The 12459-nt window shown below is 41.2% G+C and overlaps 1 protein-coding gene across 5 annotated transcripts in view; it reads left to right on the top strand.

Moving 5' to 3' along the window:
* LOC129722872 (uncharacterized) overlaps nucleotides 1-12257 on the top strand; it is a 477511-nt gene extending 465254 nt beyond the window's left edge. For 4 of the 5 annotated variants that reach the window (XM_055676678.1, XM_055676679.1, XM_055676681.1 and 1 more), the window contains 2 exons: nucleotides 9401-9682; nucleotides 9750-12257. In XM_055676678.1, the coding sequence (XP_055532653.1) occupies nucleotides 9401-9682; nucleotides 9750-9874 (407 nt within the window). In that variant the 3' untranslated portion in view covers nucleotides 9875-12257. The remainder of the gene's footprint in view (nucleotides 1-9400; nucleotides 9683-9749) is intronic. The other variant, XM_055676680.1, reaches the window with a different exon arrangement.
* Nucleotides 12258-12459: the final 202 nt, after the last annotated feature.

A 12459-nucleotide genomic window follows, 5' to 3' on the forward strand; every position in this document is an offset into this window, starting at 1 on the left:
TATCAATTCCTCCTCATTTTTCGCAGCAAAATTGTTGGAGTAAGATAGCGTAAGATCGCTTCAAGTTTTGTCGGAAATTCTCGATGAGACGCAGCTGGGAAACGTTGGGCGGGTTCGCCGACTTGGATACCACATTGATATTATGCCCCTCCATCGATCGTTTCGAGTAGTGGTCCGACGCCAGATCCGGCTATAACACCGCGTTTTCGCCCTTGTGGCATTTCATACAATAAATTTCTCCATTCACGGCCAGTCCAAAGCGAAAAAAAGCGGCTTTGACATCCCCTTCTCGCTGATTATCAGCTACAGCAGAACCGTCTTGGAGAAATTGATGCGTGAAATGACTTTACCTCGGAGCTCACTTCCTTCGCGGGGAAAGTAAAATACAAAGTGCCCTGCCAGTCGTTGCCATCCAGGGTGAGATAGGATAGGTTGCAGATCCGAGACCAGTGGACGGGACTATTTCCTACCGACATGTATGTTCATGTTCGTCAGGCACTTTTTCACTGTTTGCTTGGTTGCACTGACCTCCCGGCCAAGCGCACGCAGCGATGTAGCCACTTTTCTCTCTGTCTCCCTCTTTGGAGCTGCTATTAGCTCAGAATCATCAGCCGCCTGGAACCGGGCCTACTTTCGATGCTCTGATTGTTGCCCAATAGTATCAAAGTTTGTCCTGGAATTTAAACTAGAAAAAAAAAAAACGAAACACTAGAGCTTTTTTAACGTTCTTATAAATTTTGATACTTCTAGCCACCTCAGAAGTGCATCAAATCGAACTTCAAAGACGTTTCGACGACAAACCTGACGAACAATAACTTGCGTCCTTTTGACATCGAGGCGGCTGGGGGCACCAAGCATCACACGACGGTTGAAAAGCTATAATCTTTTTTTCTAGTTCGAGCTCTAATACCAAACCAATGATAATCAGTGCAACTCTTCCAGTTCATGAATGCGTATTAACAACCAAGGTCTCTGATTCTTGTATTGAATCTTCACTTCCCAGGCTATCGAACTTTTTTGGCAGCGGTTTCCTTCGGTATTGAAGCAATTGAAGCATGAAAAGAACAGAACAGAAAACTTTGCGTTATGCTCTTATTATGCTTAAAACACTTCAACTGTTGTTTTTGACGTAGAATTACATCCTATGCAAACATGCTAGAATAAGGATACAAATAAGAAACACTGAAAACTTCGAGAGCATCACAAAAATGGTAGAATTTCAAATGTTCATTGCTCAGTCAGCTTTTAACGGGTTTCCTGCTTTCATTCAGTAATCGATTGGAAAATTACCTGTGCGTTTACCAGAATGGGTAAAATTATGACTGTATCATGCCAACTATTGTATTATTGAAAACTGTGAAGCCCTATTTGGAAAGCTAATTTCGAGTTGAAAACGAACCTGAAATCCTGTAAAACAGCCTAAAATAGTCAAATACCAAAGATGCCATTTTCCAAGATGGTGACCTCCGGTTTCTGGGGAATAGCCTAGAAAGGCCGAAAACCTTTGGGAATTTCCCGAACCAGAAAAAAATGAATTTTGAGAATATTAAATAGTGAGGCAGGTTAAAAGAGAGTGCAACCTAAATCAATGACTATCATGAAATTAGAAAAACAATGATTTGGCGCAATCACGCCTCTTGTAGTAGTGATATGATTGCGAGAGAATATTCAAGGAAGAAAATAATAGAGAACAACGTAAAAGATTAAGTGTTTTCCTATTATCAATAGCGATACCGCTTACCGTGCAACGCACGTTCTGTTCAAATCAACCGATGCTTAGTTTAGTCCATAGTCATTTTAAGAACAACCTTCAAATGGTTGTTTAAAACAATGGAAACCGACTTTTCGAATTTCATTTAGTGATAGGCCTTGAAAGTTTTGTCTTCTCAAAAAAAGTCCTTATTAGAGTAAGCGCCGTTGTATGGAAAAAATTAACCTTGCTAGTACAAAGTCCGAGGTACTTATTACGGGAGCGGTGGGATCGAGTGAAGTGAGTGAAGTGAAGTGAGATGACAAAAACTAACTCCGTGAAGTGAGATTGACTGTGAAGTAAAAAAGAGAATTGGGCAATTGAACAGCAAGTAAAAGTTACGCAGCTCATAAATTTCGATTTTTTCCGATTTTTTTTTTAAATAACACCATATATCGACGTGTTTGGCAATCCAAAGACATTTAGCATAAAAAAACTAATTTTGATATCGACAATTGCCTGACAATCAGTCGAAAATGAAACATCGACCGCTTTGTGACACAACTTCCCTAAGTCCGATTGAGTTGAAATTTTGTATGAGGACGTTTTTCAAGAAAACGAAACTTTTGATTCCACCGCTAAACGAAATTCGAAGGTTAATTGTTTCCCATACGTTTTTTTTTTTTTTGTATGCCTGAAGGGCATTGGGTAGAAAGCGCCACTGCGACAGGAATGTTTGTCTTTTGTGGCTGGTCCCGATTACTTTACACAGATTACAAGATGCTCGAACTCATTGATGGAGTTGAGCTAGTTGGTTGTAAGCCTGTGCCCCAATCCGGAACTACATGGTTGATGAAACCTGTGACCGTTTTGGGATTGGTGCTCCATACCTGGTATGGAGTTGAGAGGTAACTTCCAAAGAAGTTAAACCTCGATGAAGCAAGAGCCCCGCAAAAGCAAAGCAAATGCGCTGAGTTCTCAGGTTCAGCGTTGCAAAAGCGACAATTGTCGGTTAGGACTTTGCCGATTTTCTTTAAATGATAAAGAGCAGGACAGTGTCCAGTGAGAAGTCCCGTGATGATGCGTAGTTCACTACGAGTTAAACTAAGTAGCCGTTTGGTAACCGTAGGGTTAGGGTAGATAAACTGTTTAGCTTGCCTGCAACCCTGCGCATGTTGCCATTGAGATGCTATCTTTAGCTTTTCCCATGTACTTAGTTCGCCTTTAATGGCGGATGTGGAAGTACCCAAAAACGGTTCCGGTCCAATGAATTGCTGAGCAGATCCTTGTCTTGCGAGGCTGTCGGCATGTTCGTTTCCCTCGATTCCGCAGTGACCGGGTACCCAAAGTAGCATAACTTTGTTGAGGCGGGAGAGTTCCCTGAGTGTTGCGATGCACTCCCAGACTAGTCTGGAGACACATGTAGCAGACTTTAATGCCTTTAGTGCCGCCTGACTGTCCGAAAAGATTCCGATTTTCGCATGTCTATATTTGCGATGTAGACATGTTATAGCACAGATATATATTGCGTATACCTCCGCCTGAAAGACGGTTGGCCACTTACCCATTGAGATAGTGGCCTTTATACGTGGTCCGTAGATCCCTGAACCAGTCTGGGGTCCGATTTTTGAGCCATCCGTGTAGAAGCGGATTGTGCCCGATAAAACTCGGCCCTCCATTGTTCCACATGGAGCGATCTGTGTCGATCACTATATATGGAACGTCCATGTTTGGCTTCGCTTCCATCCAGTCCGAGACTGTTGTTACTAAAGGTGTCAGCTTAAACTCCTTCAGGATGCTTTGGTGACCCGTTAGGTCACCTTCGAGCATCGTTGTATTTCTTTGCAGCCTTAGTGCGCCAAGCTCTGCTTCCTTCTTCACCTGGAGATGTAGAGGAAGTAAGCAAAGCAAGGCCTGCAAGGCTGCTGTCGGTGTTGTGCGCAGGGCACTGGTAACTGAGAGACAGGCCAATCGTTGGACTTTAGTAAGTTTCGCCTGAGCTGTCTTTTCATTTACTTTAGGCCACCATGCGAGGGCTGCGTAGGTTATACGTGGCCGAGCAATGGTGATGTAAGACCAGAGCGCTAATTGTGGTTTTAGCCCCCAGGTCTTGCCAAACAGTGTACTGCAAGCCCAGATAGCTGAAGTTGCCTTCTTGATAGCGTAGTCTAGGTGGGCAGTCCAGTTCAGCTTCTTATCCAGAATGATTCCAAGATATTTGGTCTCATTACTGAAACATAGTCTTACCCCATTCAGTAGCGGCGGAATGATTGTGTGCATTCTTCGCTTGGTAAATGGTATAATGACCGTTTTAGCGGGGTTAATGTTCAGCCCTTCTTTTGAGCACCATTGGTAGAATGCCATCCGGTCCTGGTGACTTCATAGGCTCAAAAGAGCTTAGTGCCCAGTTGATAGAAGTCTCCGTGAAAATTCTACGAGCGAGCGCTGCGGAGTCACGTGACGTTATGCGTCTGGATTCGAGGCTCTGTAACTCTTCGACGTTCGAACCGGAGATTGCTGTCGATCCAGGAAAGTGAATGTTCATAAGAACATCCAGCGTTTCCTTGGTGGTGACAGTCAGACTACCATCTTCCTTTTTCAACTGCCCAAGACCATTCGTGTGATCTTTGGACATCGCTTTTTGCAGTCGCGTTGCCTCAGGTAGAGTCTGAATGTCTTCACAGAATCGAATTCTAGACCTCCTTTTGGCTTTGCGTAGCTCAGCGTTGTATTTTGTAAGGGATGCTCTATAGGCTTCCCAGTTGGACGTGATTTTAGCTCTGTTGAACAAGCGTCTAGCTTCCCGACGAAGGTTGCTGAGAGTTTCATTCCACCAGGGCACATCACGGCAGACTGTTCGATTTGTTAACGGACAGTTTGACCTAAAAGCTTCCGTGATCCTGTGCTGTAGGTCACTTGCTGCGATGTCCAGTTCACCTGGAGCTCGAATATTTTGGTGGCAGGATGTTCTCGAATTGACCAAATGTTCCTTAAAAGAGTTCCAGTTGGTTTTCTTAGGATTCCTGAAATGTTCTCTTCTCAGAGGAGTAGCCTCGACGTCAAATCTGATGTGTCTATGGTCTGATAAACTGGGTTCATCAGAGACATGCCAGTTCTTGACTTTCTCCGTTATCGAGGCGCTACATAGAGTGAGATCTAGGACCTCTTGTCTTATAGCATTACTGAAAATTGGCTCGTTTCCCACATTGCATACATTAACATTGTTAGAAGTAAGGTACTCACCTCGAGTGTTGACATCCGAGCTGCCCCAGACTGTGTGATGCGCGTTGGCATCGCAGCCGACGATGAGTGGCTTGTTGATGCTTCGGCAGTATCGCACAAGTGCTGCGACTTCGGATGGCGGTATATCGTCCTGGTCCCCCGGGAAGTAAGCGGAGGCAACAACCACTTCTTGAATGCCGTTGGTTGTCGGGACTTCCACCGCAATGGCAACCAAATCCCGTTGGATGAACTCTGTATAACCCAAATTTCACGGCAGATTCCACTTTGAGACGTTTTTGTCACTTAGGTGAGTCCCGTAGTAGGACTTTATTCACTTCACTCTGATTTCACCGTGCAGTGACTCTCGTGATAAACACCAGAACTAAGTTTTTTGTTGCATTTGAGGCTCCGAACAATTTAAAATTATTAAAAGTCGATTGATTTTGGGGCATTATATTTCGAATTTGTAAGATAATTTGGAAAGGAAAAGTAAATTTTAAGCATTTTACTTTCTAGAGAACTCAGAACAGCCTAAACCATACGTTTCATGACTTCAAAATGTTGGTTTTTTCATGGTTAACAATTTTTCTAAAAACATAGCAAACCTTGGGATGTCCTCACAAATCGATCACTTCACCCCACCCTAGTCTCCATTCAAAATTACAGCTCAATCGCAGCAGCCATTTTCCCAGAACCAGGTATATTCACAAAATTTCATTTCCACAGACAGACACACATTCGATGCAACCTTCTGTTGCATAGACTGAAATAGAATATTTTTCGACATTTCCGCCAGAATAAAGTGTTGATACTTGACACCTTGTTTCCCGTTGAAGAAACAACAACGAAATGAGTAGACAACAGAAAAGAAGAGTAGCGATGAAGTTTTCAAAGCCAAGAATACACATCTTCTTTAACTTTTTCATAGAGCGCCCGAAGATCGTTAACCCTCTAGTGCCCAATACCGCCATTTGGCGGGCTTCAGTCGAAGTTGTGAAAAGCTTCAATATGTACTTAAAAAGTGTTTATAATGATTCATAGTGATTTTACCGAAGCCCGTTTAGAAATTAACTTGGGCACTAGAGGGTTAAGTTCGGTGTTGATGACAATTTACCCTTAAGAGATGCTTCATTAATTTGATAGCTGGGAATACTATTTTTCCCCTTGTTATCCTATTTATTAGCACTGTATCCGTCAGTAATCCACACAGAAACAAGGTTAACTGCCAACAATTTTTTGAGGGACCGGATCTTCACTAAGATTACTTGTATCCTAGTAAGCACCCCGAGAAAGTTAAGATAGGGATATTCTCGCTACAGCTGGACTGCTGGAGTAGCGGGAATTTGATTTACAGTTATGAAAATTTGAAAACCAACCTGCAATTTTGCATCAATTTTCTCATTGATTGAAAATATGTTGGTTTGAAAAAGTGCTTCGTCGAGTAAAACTTGATCCATTTAATATTTGGTCCCACAAAATGGGACATGTCTACATCAAGAAAACACATAGAAAAAACGTATCTTGAGATATCATTTTTTGACATTTAAAGGAAAAATACAGAAAAAATAATTCGGCTGTATTTCAGATGAATTAACGCACTTTTCGTTTTATACCGCCCATCATCTTCTGCAACTGTCAACTCGATCCACCATTTTCTTTCACCATCTATGGAAATCAGCTATTTTTTCATCGTTCTGCCACTATTCTTCAACTTACTCTTGATTATCGCTCAATATTTTTCAATTAGGTTGTTTAGCTACTCACGTATTACTGATTTTTATATATCAGGTAAAAAAGTGTAATTTTCCGAGCAAAACGTGATTTTTAAAAATTCTATAGCATTGTCCTTCGATTTTTAAATGAAATATATAAATCATCGAATCGCTAAAATGACAGTTGGGTTGTTTAGCTATTCACGGATTTCCGATTTTTATATATCTTCTGAAAGAGTGTAATTTTCTGAGCAAAACACGATTTTTTTAAACTTTATATCATTATCCTTCAATTTTTGAATGAAGAATTAAAATTCGCTCTTAATCGCTACAATGACAGTTGGTATATGGGCGAACTGTCATTGTAACAATTTTGAGCAGTTTTAAATCGTGATTTAAAAAGCGAAGGACAACGATAAAAAAATTTTTAAATCGCGTTTTACTTAGAAAATGCAGATCTTTCAGATGATATAAAAAACTGATATAGCTAAACAACTCAGTTGGTATATAAGCGAACTGTCATTGTAGCGATTTCGAGCAGTTTTATTTCGTGATTTAAAAATTGAAGGACAACGATAGAAAATTTTTGAACATCACGTTTTGCTTCTCAGATGACATACAAAACTGGACAGTTGGACGAAGATTTTTTGCGATGATATCTATTCCATTCTCCTTGTTCCAATCCATGACTTTCCGGCTGTGGTGGCAGCTTCACCGGACCGTCATGAGTTTGGATGAACGGCAAAATCCGCTACTGGAGGCACTGTTTCTCGTACACCTCCATTCCCACCATTCATGGTTGATTCAGCGATGAAAACCTTGTTTTTTGCCACAGCTGCAGATCCCCTGCCACACCATCAGCTTCCTAGTGAACTTGTCAGCAAACATAAATTTAAACCGCCTGGTGACATTACCCTTGTGCTTGGACATATAGAATTTTTGTCCAGGGAGCTGCGCGAAATCCATTCTGACATATGTCTCATCGTCCCTGAGAATGCAGCAGTCGAATTTGGTCAAGACTTTCTCATACATCCTAGCTACTTGAGGATCCTGTTGGGAGGCTCGCTGGCGTGGAACGACCGCAGGCCTTCACGCCAACAGATTAGTCGTACAGTACTTGACGGTGCTGAGAACTTCTTAGCCAATTTGCGCAGGGTGAATCCAAGTTCGTCCGAACTGCTCTGTAGACTTTTAATCGTAGCTGCTTTCACTTCTGCGGTTGCTGTGATCCAGCGCTAGAGTTTCATTGAATCATTTCAGCACGCTGTTTGTGGTTGATTGGGGGAATCTAAGGCACTTCGCAATTTTTGCTCCTGACCACGTCGGATTTTCAATGTGAGTGTGCAAAATTTTCTCACGTCTTTGACGTTCCATCGTCGAGAAAACTTTTGAAAAACTGACTCGAATTTGATGGATCTTTCACCACTATGTAAACAAACCTTCCTCATCACTGCGTGGTCATTGGTTTTTCGTAATCACCACTAGAGGCGCCACGGTCAATAGAAACCGGTGACCAAATATTAAGTGGATGTAACTTTACAAGGTCATGGAACCCCTGGTATGGATAATACAAACCTGAAGAGTGTGATATTCGTGATATATCCGCAACCTTGCATTTGAACCGCTCACATCGCTTATGAGTGGCGTTGTTTCTATGCTTCGATGCAATTCGAGAAGAATAAAACAATTTGAATGCCAACACAGCATATGAAAATCTAACCTTAACCTTAACTCAATTTCTTTCTTCAGTTGTACCAAAACTTGCATTCACGGGAGTAACGTTAGCTTTCGGGTAAAGAAAAATGTTTCATTTTCTTTGTCATTTTCACAAGATTGATATGCATATTCTGGATACATAAGTTTATAAGGAATTTCATACAAAATAACAATTTGGTATTGATCACTTCATGGGTTTTAAATTTGAATCCGGTTTAATTCTTTGAGGGTAAATTTTCGCTCTCATCGTTGTTTAGAAACAAAGAAACTGCAAAAATGCATGAGTTTTAAAAATACACAAATGATTTATTATTACTCTAATCACGATTTTAGAAAAATTATTTAAGTTTAAGAGAGCAAAAATCGTTAGCTCAAAATGGATAACTAAAACCACATGCACTTACGCTGTATGAGTTAAGCGAATTCAATCACATAACTACCAATCTTCGGCAGTTATATTCAGATTTTACAACCAATGTATCCGATAAAATTAAAACTTAATTAGGATAATTACTCATAACCAAAACCAGAACAACACCTCACCGTTCATCAATACATTTCTTCACGTCCGATTTTATGGGTGCTTCTAATGATGTGAAGAAAAAAACCTACAATTGACTCAAATAAATCGCTGTACTCGTTTCAGTCAGACGCTACGGCACCTCTAGAAAGTCACACCTATCTGGGTAACAGCGCTTATTTTCATGACACAAAATTAAGATTAAATACAAGCTCGATCGCTCAATGATAACGGTAGACTTCTATTACCTCTAGATCACCCCGTTCGCAGAGAAAACGTTATACAATGTCTATCAATCTAAGACTCGCGTCAAACAGCGCTCGGTAATACCTAGCTACTTAGTATTCACCAGGTACCGCGGGACATTGTACGGTCGCCATAAAACAGGCAGCGTTCTCGTTGTCCATCCGCAACTAGACCTGCATACCAATCGGTCCGCTGTGGTGCTCATCCCAACGGGTTCAACATACCTTCAGGCCGTTCGAATCAACACGCATACTAATAGCGAAACTCTCTCTCTCTCTCTCTCCTTTCCACTAGATGATCCCTACTACTGCGGACTGCGGGCCCGTGTGCCAAACTTTGTCAAATCGTCCAAATCGAAGGAGAACAACAACAACAGCAACGTGGCCAACAACAACAGCAGCGCCAAGGAAAGTGCTGCCATCTCGAAGCGTTTGTCGGTTGCCCATCTGCAGCATCCGTCGTCGCTGCAATCACTGCACCAGTTGCACCAGATGCATCCCCATCACAATCTGATGGCCGCCCATCAGCACCACCAGCAGCTCATGTGGCATGCCAGAAGCTACGAAAGTGGCATCGGTAAGTGGCTCAATTCGAATTCGCATTAACCTAACCTGCTTCAACATTCTCACTCTACCTGACCTAGATTTCCCATTCGTAGATACCGACGTCGTTGAGTCACCCTACAGTCACATGTACGGCCGGGTTCCGTTGCCGACGCGGGGCTACATTCCGGCACCCCGTGCCATGTACATCGGCGAGTGGGACTAGGGGCGCACTACTAACTGGCACAGAAAGCTGACGGACAAACCTCCCAGAGCAACCGGACCGGAAGGAACTTGCTTCAAGTACGGCCAAGTTCCGGTTTGCACCTGTACTCAAGTGGATGAAATGAAACAGAAAAAAAAAACTCTTTCTACAATTCTATTTGGCCTTCCAAGTTTGCTCTATCGAACTTTGGTTTCTTTAGCTTTTTTTCTATGTCTATTAGTTACGTAAGTGGAATTACTAGTTTTGATTGTTAGTGTAGATAGTTACGTTTACGAAGAAGAAGAAGAACATGCCGTGTGACTCAGCTTGGTGAAATATCCTTAACGTTTGGGGCACACGGAATGAGACTTAAACAAGCATAACACTTGAACTTGGACAACATTATAACGATACTGCCATTCATCCATTTTTTACGTTTATAGTAAACGTTTCACCAGCTGTGAAACGTGCTTTCGACTAAGCCTTTCGGACTCGAACTTCTTTTTTCAGGACAATCCTCTACGCGGCAGGAAGTTTGCGCGCGTGTGTAAATAGTGGAAAAATAATCAGAAAATCAAAAGCAAAAAAGATTGACTGCAGAAAATGGATAAAGCAAGCACCTTTTTCTTCAACAGCGATGATCAAACAAGAACTAACTTTTTTATGTAAATATAACCCTGCTCTTAATCTATAGTTAGGTGAGAAGATGATGAATACACGATTGTTCAATCGAATTTTAAGAGGAACAACATATTTTACTGTCATTTATCTAATGTATTCGCTGTAACCACGTATTGTACTTGTACGACTAAGTTTTAACTCTCGCTGCATGTGTTTATCTATTTAGCTATAAGTCAGGGAAAACTATCGAAAAAAAACGTAGAACTGTCCCCAGAGCGCTTGAGCGTGCTGGAGACAAAATAAGACAGTAAAACTGCTTCCGAATGAGATAAAAAAAAAACCTTTGTAAAGTAACACGGTATTTGGAAGTTAGCAAAACCAATTACGATGGCATAATACTCAGAAAACAACTCATGTACGCGTCTGTTTTTAACCGCTCTGTATATTTTGTAAGGCTAAATAATCGACTTTTGTTTTTAGTGGCGACATTTCACGTCATCCCCTTCGCTAGCGGTAGCGGTTCCTCTCCTGGGACCATTCGAATTTTTGTCCACTAATTTCTCACACTGTCTCTCCCAGTCACAGTGTGTTCGATAGGAGACTTTCCACATTTTTCTCGCAAAAAGGTACTCTGGTTAAGACCACCGACCGCAACCCAAAGCACATGCCATTCCAGTCTGCCAGTGTCACGAACTTTCCTGTCAAATTTTGCTCCAACCGAAGCTGGCTGCAAACTTCGACTATCCCTTCACTGCCAGAACTAAGCAAAAGCTTTGCCCCCTTACCAGGAACCCAACGTGGCACCGTTAGCGAAGAGATGCTTTTTTGTTTTCGTAATAAACCTTACTACGTACTAATAGTCTGCAGGCATGAGATTGCAATAAAAGTAGCCTTTATACATCTTTGCGAAGGGTGAGCTAAGACTTCAACTTCGATCAAGCAGCGAACCTGACGGCGTTAGTCACTTTTGTACAGATTCTACCGAACACAGACAGACGTACATGCGTTTTACTTCTACCGAAAATCTATCCTTCTCTTGAACGTAATTTTAAGTGCTAGATTTTTACCCTACTTAGAATTGTTACACGCCAGAAAATGGAACGTTTCCAAGCACCCAGAAATTTGGACTCCATTTTCTGTTCGGCAGACAGATAAGCGATAACACACAGACACTCACACGCATACACACACAAACACTTACACACACGAGAGAAAGAGTTGATATTTATAAGACAGGAATACTAGTTTTCCATTATTAATTTGTCTAGACACTGGTGAAAGGGTCACAAAGTTTATTGAAACACACTTTTCCAACCTGGTTTTGTTGGAGAGCGAAACAGAAGAAAAATCCACTGCCCTCTCTAAAAACAGTTAGGCAATATGTAGCAGATGAATTTTTTGTTACGAAGAGCAGTGGATTGTATATCAAAAGCCCCCTTCCTCTGACGTATATAAAAAGAACAAGTGCACAAGTGTTTAAAAAGACAGGCAAAATGAATGAACCAGATGGTGAACAAACAAAAGTAAAACAATGCAACAACTATGAGGACACGTTACAAGATTTAAAAAAATTACAAGGGCTCCTCACATGCACGAATATATATAATTGTATAACGCAAGTACACATGTACCGTCTATTTGGCGCAAAAAAGAGAACGAATTGTAAGACCTACTATACCCCCACATTATACATTATAATAATTATTATATAGTGATTGATTGATGTATCTTAGTGAATCGAATGAATTGATTATAAAAGGTATTTTAAAAATAAAATAAAAAAACAACCAAAAAAATACGGAACTATTTTGCTATAAATGGAGACTTGATATCATAGTCTAGTATCGGATGAACCAGAAAGTTGCAAGCTAAAATATTTTTGCTACTATTTTTTATATATTCGACGTGCTTAGTATTTTGTACATTATTGACATTATCAACGTTAATATTATCAACGTTAGTGACATTATTAATGATATTTGACA

This window comes from Wyeomyia smithii, chromosome 2 (genome assembly GCF_029784165.1).
Source record: "Wyeomyia smithii strain HCP4-BCI-WySm-NY-G18 chromosome 2, ASM2978416v1, whole genome shotgun sequence".
Taxonomy (NCBI): domain Eukaryota; kingdom Metazoa; phylum Arthropoda; class Insecta; order Diptera; family Culicidae; genus Wyeomyia; species Wyeomyia smithii.